Genomic DNA, 17823 nt, shown 5'->3' with positions numbered 1-17823 from the left:
TATGTGTAGTACTGCACATTTATTTCATAGCTATTGAACTGAATCAAAATGGTGAAAAATTAAATATGACCCCTGCTAAACAATTAAAAGCAAACTTTCAAGAAATTTTGTTCTAAAGAATAGTTCCAGGTATCTTCTTCAGGTGATCCTTTAAGATATTTCACGTATGATGGCATTCTGCAGAAGATTTGGAGTTCAGAGAGGATTGTAACTGAGAAGATGGTGATTATGTGATGGAGTATGGCTGTGAATTTGCATTCTACTATCTCTTGTAATACTATCCATTACTGAAATGAAATGAGACTGTCCATTGAAATGAATGGTAAAAAGAAGTGCTCTAGACTGTAGTAACTACTTCTCACTAAGCTTTAAGTAACTGGCATATTCCAGGCAAAGGGCCAGTGGATATTTTCAGAGAGGGTACGTCTGCTCTCAAGACTTGTGAAAGGTCTTTTTTTCCCATCCACAGAAGCATGGTTTCTATAAGAAATCTAATTTGAAATCACATTACTTTTATGCTCACAATTTATACCCCACAATAGGCAGCCTTGGAGACAGATTTGTTGAAGATAGGAAAAGATAGATAAAAATGAGATTACAAGATCTACTGCCTTAACAACTACCACTGGTGGTTTTATTCATATTGCCACAGGCCTAGAACAATTATATTCTTGAGGCCTCAGGAGTGATCAGTCTGTGGCCATGTGTAACTACAATGCTACTTGCAGCTGCTGTGGGGGGTGTAAGACCAGTAACACCAGTACGCAGGAGGGCTGCCAGCATAGGTTCTTTGATCTACTTTTCTAAAAGAAAGCAACTTAAATGGGGCCAACAATCTTACTTTAATCAAACATATCATTCACTTAGTTTAGGGGAAAAATCAGCACCCTGAACTTCAGAGAAGATACAAACAGCAGAAATTATATAAACAGAGCAAATACAAACAGCAAAGACCAACAGACAGGGCTTCCAACTGTCTGACCAAAAGCAATACGTACATAGTTACCAGAGAGAGAAGCACCAATACCTGGGCTTTTCAAAGCCAGGGGCTCCTTAATGGCTACCCAGAGTCTCATCTGGCAACATCACACAAACACTGTTCCCATGAGTGAGCCCCAAGGCGAAATGCTAACCTCTGAGTATATATATGCTTCTTCAGGGTCAGAGGGGATCACAACCCTTGTGACCTAGGGTCATGTGACTTAGGCTTCCATGTGACTTAAGCAGGTTGCATGGGCCTGTTAATGGATGGGAAAGATCTTCCCATTAAGCAAAAACACAGTAACAATACACCATGGTACCTTTGAGATCCATTAGACTATCTCTGAAGATATCAGAATGGAAAAGGGTGCCTGAACTATAACTGCAAGGTCATACTCTCCCTTCTTTGAAGAAATTAGGAGACTAGCTGTGACTCTGCATATACTGGCAGACTCAGTTGGTATGTTAGTTACTTTTCCTGAATTTTTTTCTCTTCTCACATTTTATTTTAAAGGAATACTCTTTGAGGGGAGCTATTCGAGAAGAAGGGGAAGGGTTCTATTTGGAAGTAAAGGTGATTTAAAGTTAAAAGTAATTACTGGAGGTGAAAACCTAGAAAACTTTGGTCATGTGCTGCCCTTGGAGCAGATTGGTTTTCTCTATATCCACAAAAAACCAGTACTGGCTGTTTCTTTTAATTAACCCTTTCAGGGAAGCTACTTAACTTCTCTATTGGGCCTCAAGATTTTATACAGTCTTATACAGTCTTGTCTTCATATAACCTGACTTTTTTTGTAAGGGATATTGGGAAGGTGTTGTCTTCTGCTAAATAACTCACTTCTTGAAACACTTATTACCTGGGTCTGTTTTTCCTCCAGAAGACCAGCCATTGTTAGTTAAACTGGAATTAAACTATTTATTTATTTGGTAATACAGAGTCTTTATGTTTCCTATACAAAAAGAGTATATTTAAGTATAAGTGTTAAGTATATTGTAAATGAAGTATAGATAATACAACCAATGGATAATCCAAATTGAATTGAATATTTGGCTTTGAAACGTAGAAATACACAGAGAACAGAACACTCCCTTTTTATTGCCTAGACCGACCATCTTTTGTTGTAGTTCTTGTTTTTCTAGAGTTGAACCATTCTCAAAGGTACCATGGCATACATCTAGTGATCTGTATAGTACCTTTCTATAGTTTTCCAAAGGAGAAAAGTAGCAGCACTGTGCTGTTTCCATTGGAAATGCTTCCCAGAGTACTAGCATCATGATTTGTTGAGGTTCCCATCCATACACACTCCTGCAGATAATCTCCAAATTTGGAAGGGATCTGAGAGGCATCTAGCTTAACCTGTACCAGAACAAGAACCCCTTACATACAATAGCCCTGGCCAGTGACTGCCCAGGTGATGATCCATGGTGATGGGGAGCTTACCACCTATGAAGTAACCAGTTCTACTTAAGCTTGGTCCTAATTATTATGGAGGTTTCCACTGCACATTTGCATTTATCTACTTAGACTAGTAACCTCATCAAGAAAGTCAAAGCCTTGGCTCTTAGTGATCACTGTATTCCCTTCTGAATGGTCAGCAATCCACCCCTTTAATAATACACCCTAAAAGTTTATAAGGAATTTGGGTGAAGCTGACCAGCCCATAGTTTAAAGACCATGTTACCTTTTGGGGGATGGGGGTGGGGACAACGTTTACTTATCTCCAGTCCTATCTTGCCTCCATTTCTTAGTCAGTGTTTCAGTAATATAGCTGCTGTTCCTTCAGTCCCTGGAAGGAGGTTCATTCAGAACTGGTAACTTGAACTCAGTTGAGGGCAGCTAGGCAAACTCTCCTGCCATATTTAACTTAATTATAGCCACAATTTTAGATTTGAGAGGATATGGACTATGCAGTAGATAACCTGACAGATGGATATGTTCATGAGTCTTCATTATCACAAGTATCTTCGGCGTGGAAGATCTGTTGAGCTCAGGAGTTCTGAGCTACGATGGGCTATGTTGATTGACTGTCCATACTAAATTTGGCTTCTATATAGTTATCCCCGAGGTGTGGGATGGAGAAGGGAGAGAGAACCACCAAGTTGTCAAAGGAAAAAGTGAAATTGCCCAAGTAGGAAACAGAGTGGGTCAAGTTCCTATGTCAGTCATTAATGGGAAAGATCCCCTGCACTTCCAACCTGAGCACGATGGGGATGTTGTCTTAAAAAAAAAAGTTAAGTTAGCTTGTCAGCTTCCTCAAACTTGTTTCTCCTGAGTCTGACTTGCTCCATTTTAAATGAGGAATATATAACTGTGGGTACATTATGGTGTTGTAGGGAGAGCATTAAACTTAGAAGGAAGACCTGAGTTAGAATCCCACTCATATCTTTACTAGCTGTGTCCTTGGACAAGTCATTTAACCTCTGGAAGGCATGAGTTTCCATGCCTATAAATAGAAATAATGATAGCACCTACCTCACAAAAATTGTTCTAAAGGTTTTATCTAAGAGCATTTTCAAACCCTGAAGTGTTACAGATATGCCAACTATTACCATTACCACCACCACCACCAGCCATCTTAATTATTTTTTCTGGAAACATTACTATAATGTTTTCTAAACTTTTCTAAATGTTTTCAGCTAAGAATTCTTTTGGTTGGAAATACTTTCTAATCCTGAAATAGAGTAAGTGGATTCCTTATAGCAGAATAGAATTTATGGTACTCAGTATCCCTCAATGGGTGGCAACACCATAAACTAAAGTATAGCCATCAGATGCCAACTGAATTCAACATCTAACAAGGTAAAGAAGGACTCCTGTAAAGCTATAATTATTTTACAAAGCAGCCACAAAAATCTCCGTAATGGTATTTAAGTGGTTCAACTTATTATGTAATGCACTCTTCTTTCAATTAATTTTATTGGGGTTTTTTAAGTTATAGAGAATATAAAAAAACTTCAGAGTATGATTTCTTGAATATGAGCAAAACAAAAAACCTGTTTTTCCAAGAGAAAGAGGTTTTCTTTATTCAACCTAAAAAGGAGGCTGTCATGAAATTTTCTTATTGAAAAATAATTGCACATATTCAAGGTTAGGAAGAGTCACATTAGTGACTCAGAGCGTGGTTTGCTAAAAACAACAACCTTATCCAATTTGAGTAGAGAATCGGAGAGAAAGGGCTTAGTAATACTAAACAGTTTTGTTGTTGAACTTCAGAAATTACTTTGGGCTCCCTGCCGTATGGAGACATTTATAGCTACAATATAAGAAAAGTGAATTTGTCTTCATACGTAGATTTGTAAAGAAGGAAGTTGCCACTTAGAGCTGAGTATGAGAGTCTATCTAGAAATAGGGTCTTGTTATTGTCAGTAAGGATTTGCCTTACAATAACTTTTAAAACTGAAAACCTTTTGCCAATATTCCCATTTTTCAACAAGGATTTTTTTAAAAGGCTAGATTATTTTCATATACATTTATATATACACATATAGATATATATATATATACACACACACATACACATGTGTATATGTACATATATTCCAGTATATGTATTTGTTTTGAGCTCTATTAGAAGAAAAGCCATATATAAACCCAAACTTTTTAATGCTTACTACTACATAGGAAAGCAAATAATTGAAACAAGTACTTGGCCATATCCAAATTAAAATTTAATTAAAAAAAGAAATAAGTACTTGAAGAGAATAGTTCCCTTCATTATGCACACACATCTAATTAGACCATTTAAGTTCCTTATGTAAGTCTGGCACTTAGACCCTGAACATCTGGCTTTTGCTTTTATAGAAGTACTTTGAAGGAAAGGTAGGTATAAGAGTCATAAGCTTTTCAGATAGTCACAGATCCTATAGTCCCATGAAGAATTAATACCAAATGAGCATATGAATAATGAAAAATGGACATATTGCTCTCTTACTCTATACACAGAAGGCATTTAATACATGCTGGATAAAGCTGTCAGTGTCGCAACAAACCAGAACCAGAACCAAAGCCTACCAAACCCAATACTATAAATTTAGGACCAATGAGGGTATATTGAGTTAGCCCCAAGGGAGCCCCATACACCATAGGCAGAAACTCCCCAAAGGAAGGAAAGGACAAAGCTTATATAGGTTTCACTTTAGGCAGGAGGTGAATTGGGTGCGAGGTACCTTTTGGTAGGACAGCCTTTTGCCGTGGGCTAACAAGAGAAAAGGCTTTTCTTCAGGTTCAGCTGTCCTCCTTTACTCTTCCAGCAGTAAAGTCACAAAGAGAGGAGTGGGGAGTGGGGAGCTGCAATACAAACAAGGTCACGGCAAGATAGAGGAACTAGAGACAAAATGGAGCTGCTAGCTTTCTCTCCTCCCCACAATAGTTTCATCTCATGTTTATCCCAGTTCCCACTGGCACCAGGAGAGTCTCCAGCATTTATAATAACATCACACTTTGGGGTTTAAAAAGCATGTTTCCTGCAGTGACCTTGTGAGGTCAGATTGTCCTAGAAGAATTATCTGCATTTTGTCGATGAGAAAACTGAGACTTAGGTGGAGCTGGCGTGCCCAGGTCTGTGCTTCTTGTGAGACTCAGGGCCTCAGTTCTCTCCCGAGTCTCTCCTGACTCCAGATCTAGGTCACTTTCCCTTTGCCAGCCTGTTTGGAGTGGTGTCTTGGTGTAAGGTGTCCCTGACCTGCTTCCAAGAAGCCCTGTCAGTGGGGCCCTGGAAATGTTAGCTCCCTCAGCTCTCTTTGATTTTCTGGAGCTTTTTTGACCAAGTACTTAAGCATCTTTCCACATTTTAGTCAGTGCACCTTGCCTCTATCCCATCCATGAGAAATGAGAAGATAAGGTAACATTGTTATTATTTGAAAGAATCACGATTTTAAAGAATAACTTTTAAAAAAAGAAAAGTTCTCCTAGTGTTTCAAACCCATTGCTTCTTTTGATCTTTATAAAACAACTTATGAAATGGGTCAGTCAAATATTGTTATACTTGTTTCACAGATGAATAAACTGAGGCCTTGGGAAGTAAAGTGACTGGGACTGAATAGACCACAACTCTTCCTGCTAGGCTGCTTGATGGAAAGACTTAATTATTTTCCTTTTTGATCATGTATCCCATTCAACTCAAGCTCACAAAATCATAGGATTTAGAGCTAAAAGGGACCTTAATATTCTCTAAGTCAATCTGCTCATTTTATATATGAGGTAACTGAGGCCCAGAGGGGTTAAGTGATTTTTCCAAGTTCATGCGTAGTTTTATGTGCAATAAATATACAGTCTTCCTTAAATTAAGTTTCTTTAAATATCTTACCCATATGCACCTGAATTTGTCCTTAAAGTTCCCAGAGGTTGTTTATTACCTTTAGTTCAGTAAGAACTGATACTTCTTAATGTATTCCAGTTAGCAAGCCACCATAGAATGGTTTCTTTTTCTGGTCCATACTTTACCAACATACAACATGAAATCCTCAGACTTTTTCTAGAACCTAAACCAGCCAAGGTTTTGAATATGTTCTAAAGTGTTATCTCTATCTTTGACTTGTGGTACCCTAAAAAGTACATTTTCTGTGGGGGAAAATCTTTGCTAATATTATTTTGTAAATTAACCTAGGCCAAAAGGTTCTTAAAATGAAAATCTAATTTTACAAAATGGCAAGATATTTTATTTTTGAAATCTTGCTATTTTAACACTGTATTGTTAGGTGTGATTTTTGACATCCAGCATGGCAAAGCTGTAATCTAACCAGATGCCATTTAACTTATGGTGCATTTTGTCAGACACTATTTTATGCAGTATATGGAATGCTTAATATAGATTCTTCAGCTCTGAATCTGTCATTGTTCAGGAATGCATGTAAAATTGTCTTATATAAATTTATGATGCAGTATCCTTTGTAAGGAATTAAGATGAATGAGTCTTTGAATATCAGTAGACTATATGTTCCTTGAGTACAGGGGCTACATCGTTTTTATCTTTGTATTCCCACTGCCCAGGGTAACTTCAGCTTTTTCCATTGCCCTGTTGTTTGCCCTTCATTTTTGGAGAGCACCTATGACATCATGGGTGATGTCTTGACTTTTGAGTGAATTGGATTCAGTGAGGCAGAGTTGCACAAAGTCATCAGCCTCACTCTTCCCGAGTCGTCAAGACCAGTGGCAAGACGAAAGTCAGAAGGACTGGCAATGGTCCAGGATGCAGTGGAGGACCTTGATGTCTTTGAAGTCTTACCAAGCTCTAAGGGCCTTCTTCAGCCACTTTCATGGCCATTGGAACAAATTGTTCTCATCCACCCGTTCCCCCAGTGGAAGTCTTCGCATGCTTGGCACAGATATCCCCCTAACTCATAGATGGGTTACTCCTAGCCTGTGTTAGCCTGTCTGCTAAAATGGTTTACCAGGGCGTGGCCACTGTGCATGCGATGGCTTCTTGGAGCCACATGTGAGAGTTGAGTGAATCAGGTAGATGCCAGAGGTGGATGAGCAGCTCTGAAAAGGGCTAGGCCAGCATTCAGACCAGAGGTACTCATCCTCTATCTGTTACTTTGGACACCTTGCAGAGTATGACTGACCTTGGTTATGTGGAGAGAGTTATGAGTGGGAGGCTAACTCAGCGCAGATCCATGACCAATGCTGGAAGAGCCACATGGACCACACATATTGTCCTGTTAGTGGGGTCATCATCAGTGCCTTCCTTCATTATATACAGAGGATGCCAGCATGGCTAGTTGTATTATTTCTATCTTACTAGATATGATAGGATAGGATATAATTGAAAAGTTTATATCACAGAAATAGCAACAAGGTATCTTTCCATTGGGGTAGCAGCTTAGTTGAAAGAGTGCCTAGCCACCTATGAACAAAATACCTGCTTAGTATTTTGTTATGATAGTATCTGAGAAAGAGAACATGCAGATCACCTGAATCCATTTAGTGACCAGCATGATGTCCCAGAGGGGTTCCATGTGACACTGAAGCACTTTGAGTGTTTAGGTGAATGTCTAGTGTTGATAACCTAACAAGGAGCTCCTTTTGGGGCCCAGGCTTGGCATCCCACCTAGGCATTTCACCCCTTGAGCTTGATCTGCAGCTGCCTTTAACTCTTCCTGCCATGGTCATAGAGAAATAAACAACTTCTGACCAGTATGGCCAGGAACTGGGCTTTCTGAACTGTCCTCGTGGGAGTTGAAGTCAAGGCCAACTGGTCCTCTCTTTATTGAAGCTGGCACTTTCAGTGCAAGGATGGAGACGCATTGCTGCCCCATTCAATAACAGTTTAGATCCTTTAGCTCTAAGCTTCCAAGGGCAGCAGCAATTCCGTGCCTCTCTTAGCATCTCCCACAGAGCTCTGCGGGAAGCACATGATCTATTGAGAATCATTGCTTCTCAAATGAATTTGCTGAATTAGACGCATATTATTTGAAGTCGAATTTCTTTAGTTGAAGCTTTGATTGATGCTTTACCTTTAGAACCAAAATCACTGTTCAAACATTTGTAAAGGATGAGCGTTTTAAGACTGTATGTGATGTTCCTGCAGTCACAGGTGTTGCATTTCTGTACTTCTCATTACACACACACACACACACACACGCACGCACGCACGCACGCGCACGCACGCACACACGCGCACGCGCGCACACGCACACGCGCACATACACGCACGCGCACACACACACACACGCGCACACACACACACACACGGACACGCGCCTTCTTTCCGCTCCCAGTGCATAGCATTTTATTCTCCATTTCCACGGCTTTGCGCAATGTGTCCCCTATACAGGAAATTCTCCCTTCCCATCTGCACTTAGTATTCCTGGCTCCACTCCAGGCCCAGCCCAAGTGCTGAGCTTTAGGTGAGGCCATTTCGAACTCCATACTTGCTGCAGGTTCTCATCTTCCACTTCCTGAAATCATTTAGTATATATTTATATTTCTGTGCAAGTCCCTCATAGTAGAATATAATCTCCTTGATGACTGCAACTATCTTTCTTTCCCCAGGGCTTAGTACGTTTGTTGTTAAGTGATTTTAGTTGTGACTAACTCTGTGACTCCATTTGGGGTTTTCTTGGTAAAGATACCTGAGTGGTTTGCCATTTCCTGCCTTCAGCTCATTTTTACAGATGAAGGCTTAAGTGACTTGCCCAAGGTCATACAGCTAGTAAGTACCTGAGGCCACATTTCAACTCAGAAAGATGAGTCTTCCTTATTCTAGGCCTGGCACTCTAGCCACTGTGCTACCTACGTGCCCTCCAACACACAATAGATGCTAAATAAATTCTTGCTTAATTGAATGACTGATCTTGGCTGTCTCTGTGCATTTGAAGAATATGCCTCAGCTTAGCTGTTCTCTGGCAGTCAGATGGTTCTTTTTGATGTTTCATATACATGAATATACACGCACACACTATTGCCTCAAAACCTTTGCTCATGCTATAGCCCCATTTTGGATACCCCAGTTCTACTTAATCCAAAGTATTGTTTTCATTCTCAAAATTCCTATGAACATTTTTAGTCTTCTACTGGTCTTGTGTGTATTTCATTTTAACTGTGTTTTATTGTATTCAAATTGTTTTGAATATATGATGTATCTCCCTTATTAGGTTCTAAGGTCTTTGAGGTCAGGGACTGTGTCACCTCTTTGACACTCACCACACTACTAAGTCCAGTACTAGGCATAGTGTAGATGATTAACAAATACTTACTGAGTTGAAGGGTTAATTTTAAGAATTTTGCATTGGACAAACTGCAGCCAGAGAGACAGAGTCTACTTGGAAGCCAATGTATGTCAGTATTGTGATGTTTTTCTTTGAAGGTGTTTCACCTTTGTCTGTTCGTGTTTATGTGGGAAGTGCTTAGGATCCTAAGGTCAACCAACATCCTTCACAACTGTGTTTTTCCTTTCCGTTTTGCAGAGTCAGCAAACAAAAGATTTTGTTTAAAAAAAAGTACAAAGGAAAATAATCAAAGCTGAGATTCTGCCTTTACTTTAAGAGAGAATGGGTGAATACAATAGTGGAAGAGGAAAGGGGGAAAAAACACTGAGTGCTGTGTAGTTATGACAACCACTCGTAGCTCCAAAGAAGAAATATGAGAATGCACTTTCCTCTCTTCTTTGCAGAAGTCGAGGACTAGGAATGGGGGAAGCAGTAGTACCATCAGACTTGGTGAATGTGTTCAAATTGTCTTTGATGATTTACTTTTTTCCTCTGAAGGGGGATGTGGTGGCAGAAGGGAGGACAGACATACTGAGAAATGAGGGTGATATATGAACCAAAGGTATTGATTAAAAGAAAAATTGAGTGGAGGATATTAGGCAGATTGATAGAGAACTGAAGAAATGAGGCAAATTTTGCTTTAAAGTTAGGAAAGAAGTTAAAAATGAGTAAGTGATATATGGTAGCACGGAAGTTTCAAGCAGTGAAATTTCAGTCTGCACTGAACCAGCACTCAGATGCCCTGATATTCTAGGTTTGCAACTTCTCAGCCATTCATGCAAATGAATTGGCTGTACTCTCAGGAGACTTCATCACATTATGTTTAAGTCTGAACTTAGAAGGAGAGTGCAGTGAGCTCCAAAACTCCTCTCTGTTCCTTGGTAGGACTGCCCCTCGACAAGTAATAAAAAAGACCGCAGAGCTAAAAATGATACCAGGAATTTGGGTAAGGAGTAGGTCTCAAACTTAGGCCAAGCAGTCCATCCTCATTGTCCCCAAGAATCCTGAGGCTTTTGTCACATGGGAGCTTTTAGACTCAAGTCCAGCTTGCCTTTGCACTAACAGAATGGAACACATTGAACAATCAGCAAGCATTTATCAAGTGCCTTCTACCTGCCAGGCATTATGCTAAGCCAGGGGGATGCAAGTACAAAGAACAAAATAATCCTGTAACAAGGAAATTCCATTCTAATGGAGAAAATGATAAGTGCCTATATAAACCATACAACATAAAATGAATAAAAATATATAAAGTAGTTTAAATACAAGGTTGTACACTAGTGTTGAGGAAGGGCACTAGCATCTGAGGGGTTGAGAAAGGCTTAATATAGAAAGATGGTGTTTGAGCTGCATTTGAGAGGCACTCTATGAGGTGGAGGAAAGGAAGGAATGCACTCTTAAGCATATGGGATAGCGATTTCAAAGGGGAATCTATATCTCTGTGTATGTATATATATGCATATGTAAGAGATGTGGCGGAGCAGTGACAAGACTTGTCAGCTGACTAGACTTGGGGGGAGGGAGAATGAGCAATCAAAGATAATGCCAGGTTTTAAACCCAGGAGGCCAGTGAGGCTCCAGCTTTGACTAAACCATGCATAGAATGTGTACAGAGCGCTCTCACTTTTTTATTACTTGCATTTGGACGTAGGTGAAATGCAAGATTTGCTTGTTTCTTTATCTTTTTAGAGATCTCTGTAAATACCTGTTCTCAGGGGGCTGGTTTATGGCAAATAGAGCATATCCCCCCCCACCCCCCACTCCCTACTTTCCACCCCAACCCATATCTGTCCTCTGTAGTTTTAATGCTGATATATAGGAAAACACTTTGGGCATTAAGGAAAGGCACAATGTAAATGTTATATGGTGATGTGGGGTGATGTTATCATTTGACATCAGTGATGGTCAGATCTACAAATCTGTCTTTTCCACTGGCTAGCTGTGCAAACGTGAAATCACTTGACCTCCACATCTGTTTCAGAATAAGGATAATGATGCCTGTATAACCTAACTCAGTGCCATTTTGGAGAAAATGCGTGATAAGTCTTTAAAGCATTGTAGAAATGTGAACTCTCATGTCAGATGATTTTTTTCTTGTGAAGGAGTCTTCTGGCAAATTGTGAACACTCTTGTTTTATGTCTTTAAGCTTTCATTTTTTCCATTTCTCATTATTCCTCAGAGTGCTGAACAAATTGCTGTGCTGTGTAGGAGCTTTAACGAGGCCCAGCCAAACTCAAACTCAGACAGCATGGAAGGACCTAAGGAGGCTCAGGAGCCACCCCCAAGGCCACTGGCTCGGCACCTTTCTGATGCAGATCGACTGAGGAAAGTTATCCAGGAACTCATGGACACAGAGAAGTCCTATGTCAAGGTAGCAGAAAATAAACTCCTGGTGCATGAGCTTGTGTACTTGTGAGGCCTGTAATTTTGTCCCCTAAATCACTAAATAGATGCCTGTTGCTTGAGACTATGGGAAATCAAACAAAGGGAAAGATCAGAGATGAAAAGGACACACTATAACTCTGAGGGAAAAAAAGCTAAATTCCTGTGTCTCTTGGTTTCCAAGGTAATAAAGAAACTTAAACAATGGAAACAGATACACTAGACTATCTTTTGCAGTCTGTAGCAAGGGAGATACCAATGTTGGTTTAGTTTAGTAAGGTTTACCTGATGGTGGGCAGTTAGCAAACTTTTAATACAAAGAAATATATTGATAGTATTCAATTCAATTTGGTTTCATTTTACAAGCATTTATTAAGCCTGCTGTTGTGCCAGGCACCGACATAGGTGCTAATAACAAAATACCAAAAGGAAACAGTCCATGTCTTTAAGAGGCTTACATTCTGATGGTGGGACAGCTAGATGGTTCAGTGGATAGAGCGCTGGGCTTGGAAACAGGAAACAGGAAGACTCATCGTTGTTCAAATCTGGCCTCAGACACTTATTAGCCGAGTCACTTAACCCTGTTTGCCTCAGTTTCTCATCTGTAAAATGACCAGGGGAAGAGATGGCAAACCACTCCAGTGTCTTTACCAAGAGAACCCCAAATGGGATCATGAAGAGTCCTGGTAGACTCCAGAACTCAAGATGCCACTTATTGCCCTTATAGATGAGCCAAAGCTTGGGTGTGTTAGACAGAACATGGAAAGAGTTTTATACCTAAGGGGGAGAGGGCATAGATGCTGAGTAAGTAAAGTGCCAGAAGAATACAATCACATATAAAGCATCTGAGAAGTCTCAAGGTAGGTTCTCATTTGAAGGAAATTCTGAAAAGAATACCAGCGGCCTGGGGACATTGATGCCTAAACCACTATTTCAGGGCTTTTTGTTTTCAGGTTATTGGAGGTTGTGTGGCAGAGTGGGTAAAGCCCTGGACTGGAAGAGGGCCAGTCACTACACCTCTCTGGTCCCAGTTTCCTCATTTTTAAATCAAGGAGGTTGAGCTTGGTGATCTTTCCCGCTCTACCATTGTCGCAACAATCTGCTAGCAGCTGCTGTAGGGGTGTAAGACCCACCAACAACCAGCACACAGAAAGCTGCCAACACAGGTTCTTTTGATCTGCTTTACTAAGGAAAGCAATGTTAAGGGGTTAACAATCCTACTTTAATCCAACATACAAATATCAATCACTCAGCTCAGGGGGAAAAGCCAGCACCCTGAGCTTCAGAGCAAATACAAACAGAGCAAATAAACATGAATCAACACTCAGATTTCTGTCTGACAAAATCACAATATACAGTTACCAGAGAATCATCAACCTCTGAGTTTTCTCCAAAGCCAGGGAGCTCATAACAATGGCTGGCCCAGAGTCATGGCACCACTTCTGCTGTGGCTCAGAGCTCCAAAAGAGAAAACCAACCTCTGGGTTTATATATCTTGTTCAGGGTCAAAGGGGAGTCACACATGCGACTCACCCATGTGACCTAAAATTGTCACAAAAATTCAACTTAAACCCATGTGGTCTAAAAGCCTCTGATATCACAAACATGTCACTCAAACCCATGTAAACTAGACTTTCCCTCGATGCAAGGAGGTCATCAAGGACTCCTAATTTAATCAAGGAAGCTAAGGTCAAACTCTTCAAGGGCACTTGGTTGAGTAAGTGCTAAAAGCCCATATTGATTGCCAATGCAACCATTCTCACACTTTGTTAGTAAACTGATCCTTGCCACATTTGCCATTATTCTTCTATTTTTCTCCTCTCCTTTCCTCTCAAAACCACGAAACTTGAAATTGTATCTTCTCAGTGTCAGTTTATTGGCTTGGTCTTGGTCCAAGGAAATGATTGACATGTAGCCCAGGGGAATGTTTCCATTTGCAGTTCTTGGATCTCTGGGGAAACAAAATGCCTGAATGACCATTTGTCTTTGTTACAGTAAAACTAATTGGTCTAGAGCTCCATTTTCTGTCATATTGTTACCCCTATAGATCAGTTGGGTAGCAGAGAGATAGAGTAAGCAGTCATTTAGCACTCGGGAGGGCAAGCTTGCTTTCCCAGTGAATTACCTGTATCTACTTTCTGCTGCTCCTTTTCATGCAGGTGGCTCAGAACTATGAGGTGCTGTCAAGTTAGGCTTAAGCATCTTCTAGTGTTATAGGACTACTGTAAGGTCAACATGAATCAATTACATAATGGAAGCTGAAGGAAGGACAAAAAACTGATGAAATTTTAGACTACATTAATAGAAACATGTCCACATTCAGAGAGGTTATAGTGTTCATTCCTGTTCAGGCAACACCCAGAGTTTTTCGTCCATTTTGGGGTGCTATATTAAGGTCCTTGACAAGATGATACGTGACTAAAATAGAGCAAACAAGTTGCTGAGCAGTGTACTCAAAAACAAGTCATTGGAGTAATAGTTGAAGGAATAGGGAAGACTTAATCTGGAGGAAAAAAAATTTGGGGGTCCATCTTTAAATATTTAAGGGGTTGTCATATTGGAAGACATATTCTACTTAGCAGAAAATGGGTAGAAGCTACTAGGACTGGGGTGGGGAACCTGCAGCCATAAGGCTACATGTGGCCCCCTGGGTCCAAAATTTGGATTCAGTCAAAAGGCCACACTTAAGGACCCAGAGGGCCACATGTGACCTTAAGGCTGCAGGTTCCCCATCCCTGTACCATGAGATAAATTTTGGCTCAAGACAAGTTGCCAGTAATCAGAGCTGTCCAAAAGTGAAATGAGCTGCCTCAAGAGCAGCAGGCAGAGGCTGGATGACCACTTGTCTGGGTTGTAGTAGGGGGAATTCTTGGTTAGAGTGGGGCTGAACCAGATGACCTCTGAAGCCCAGTACAACTCTGAGTCCATAAGTAGGGCTACAGGACTCAGATTTCACAGATGGGAAAAAGGCCTAAGAGTCTGTGTAAAAGAGTCCCTCTCAAAGTGAATAACAAATCTGAAAACAAACCCCAAGGCTCCTAATTCTTTTGACTACTAGACAACATTGGTGTTCTAATGTCTGTCTATACTTTTAACAAATGTAATTTGGTAAGCATTCATTAAACAGCTGGCATTTTGTGCTGGTCATAAGGGAGACTGAAAGATGAAGCCTAATTTGGTTGTTTCACTAAAACAGCAAAGGAGACGTTGAGTATCCTGAAGTGTGATGCCCCACAGCAGGGGAGGCCAACAAAAAGAGAGTCATCCTCCCTCTCTATCTCTAAGATATTCTACCCTTCCTTTTTCTCAGGGTCTCAAGCATCCTAGGGCTCTGCCATAGCCTAGCCCTGGAACCTCTTCGGGGGATCCTAATTACTCTTCCTGAGAAATAACACTTGGGAAAAGGCCCCCTCTCTTTTTCCTGGCAAAACGCCAAACACCCTGGTGTCCCATGTGATTTGTACCTCCCCACCCCCTGATGGTTTTGGTGTCTTTTTCCGTACTAATGTTTAACGTGGAGATTTTTTTCAACAATCCAGCTAGCAGCTTCTGTGGGGGTGTAAGATCCACCCACAGCCAGCACCCAGAAAGCTGCCAACAGCACAGGTTCTTCTGATCTGCTTAACTAAGGAAAGCAAGGCGAAGGGGTTGACAAGCTCACTTTAATTCAGCACACAAATATCAGTCACTTAGTTCAGGGGAAAAAACAAGCACCCTGAATTTCAGAATAAAATACAAACAAATTACAAACATCAACAGACAGACCCAATACAGATTCATAGTTACCAACATCTAGGTTCAGCCTGGGAGCTCAGAACAAGGGCTGGCCCAGAGTCACACGCCACCACTGCTGTAAGGAGGAGCTCCAAAGAACAGACAGCCAACCCCTGGTTTTTATATCTTTTTCAGTGTCAGGGGTGAGTCATGTGACTCACCTACGTGACCTAGAATCGTCACAAAGAGGAGAACTTAAACCCACGTGGTCTAAAAGCCTCTGCTGTCCCAGACATGTAAACTAGGCCCTCCCTGGAGTTAGCCCCACCTTGGGCCCCACCTTAGTTGCCAATCCACACCCACATAGGTTTTACACCTAATAGGGGTTTGGGCCTGGGGCTTAGCACATAGTAAGACTCAATGAAATACACTAAATTACTCAAATGGAACAAAAGACAAACTATTCAAGGGCACTTGTTGAACTAAGTGCTAAGGAGCCCATTTTGGTTACCAACACAAGATTTAGCTGTTACTGGGACTGCTTGATGACCTGGGTCCCAGCAGGGGTCTTCTGATTTTGAGCAGCTGTGCCCTTGTCAGAATCATGGCCCCATGACTTTCCTATGTCACCTTTCTCCAGAGCGTCCTACTTTGGAATACATTCCAGCTACTCTAAGAGGCAGGCATGGGAAGGAGGTGAATTAGAAGAATGGAATACAACCAGTTGTATGAAGGAAAGTGAATGAGAATGAAGGGAAAAACAGTCCTATGGGGGAAGTAGAGAGAAAGACTGAAATAGTGTTATCATGCTTTATGAATTGAAATTCATTTAAACCTAAAGTTCCTAATAAGTTTAGCTGTTTATACTGATGTTCATTATTTCTGGTAAAACATTTAACAATGAACAATAAAATAAGATTATAAATTGTAGAGAAGATGGTGACCTGAATTAGTAAGGGGAGTTTTCTCACCTGGGATTTCCTTGTGTCAATGAAATTGCAAGTCTAGACATTTCCTTCTCTAATATTTTTAATCTACACTTGAACCTGAGTTCAAATCCAGCTTCAGCCATTTATTAGTTTGTGACCCTGAGCAAGTGAATGAAATTCTCAGAACCTCAGTTTCCTTACCTAAAAAATGAGAATAATAATGGCACCTACCTCAGGGTTGTTTTAAGGTGGCACAGGGAGCAGAGCACTGGCCCTGGAGTCAGCAGGACCTGACCATCCTCAGACACTTGACCCAGTAGCTGGGTGACCTTGGGCTAGTCACTTAACCCCTCCTTCCCCCCTCCAAAAAAACAAAGAAAGAATCCAGTGAGGTAACATATATAAAGTGCTTTGCAAACCTTAAAGTATTATATAAATGCTTTCTGTTACACCATACAGCACTGAATGGTTGCAGAACACTTTTGATATAGCATCTAATTTGATTCCTTTTGATGTTGCTAGGAGCTGGGTCAGGCAGGTAGGACTACCCCTGTTCTATAGAAGGAGAAACAGGCTTGAGTGGCATGTCCAAGCTCACACAGCTGTAGACTCATAAAATGCTAGAGCTAGAGTGAGCCTCAGAGATCATCTGGTCCCCTTCCTTTAGATGAGGAAATAGGGTCTTAAAGAGAGGAAAGTGACTGACCAGTGTTTGTACTGCAACTTAGTTGTCTGACTCTAAGCATATTATGGTTTTGCCAAATCACTGGAGTCAAGAGACGTCATTCTAGTCTTGTCTCTACCCCCAAATATCTTATTTGGCCAGTCCCTTAGATTTTCTGGGCCCCAGTTTCCTCATTCCTCATCAGAAAATACAGGTATTGCAGTGGAGCAGGGGTGTGTGTGTGTGTGTGTGTGTGTGTGTGTGTGTGTGTGTGTGTGACAGACAGAGAGAGGAGAGAGGTTTCACCTATGAATCCATAATCTGGTCCTCACCATTGATTGTTGTTATTATATTTCTAACAGTCATTTCCCCTCACTTAGCCTCAGTTTATTCATGCGTAAAATAAGGGGGTTAGACTCTAGTGATCCGGGATTCTTCACCTT

General features: G+C 40.8%; 1 protein-coding gene across 3 annotated transcripts in view; it reads left to right on the top strand.

Moving 5' to 3' along the window:
* The window catches only part of TIAM2 (TIAM Rac1 associated GEF 2), a 167885-nt gene that overhangs the window by 122346 nt on the left and 27716 nt on the right, over nucleotides 1-17823 (top strand). For all 3 annotated transcript variants that reach the window (XM_036766922.1, XM_036766921.1, XM_036766920.1), the window contains one exon: nucleotides 11871-12062. In XM_036766922.1, the coding sequence (XP_036622817.1) occupies nucleotides 11871-12062 (192 nt within the window). The remainder of the gene's footprint in view (nucleotides 1-11870; nucleotides 12063-17823) is intronic.

Source organism: Trichosurus vulpecula, chromosome 7, assembly GCF_011100635.1.
Source record: "Trichosurus vulpecula isolate mTriVul1 chromosome 7, mTriVul1.pri, whole genome shotgun sequence".
NCBI classification, from domain to species: Eukaryota; Metazoa; Chordata; class Mammalia; order Diprotodontia; family Phalangeridae; genus Trichosurus; species Trichosurus vulpecula.
The sequence above is the reverse complement of the archived record's forward strand: the minus strand, read 5'-3'. Positions and strand labels throughout refer to the sequence as shown.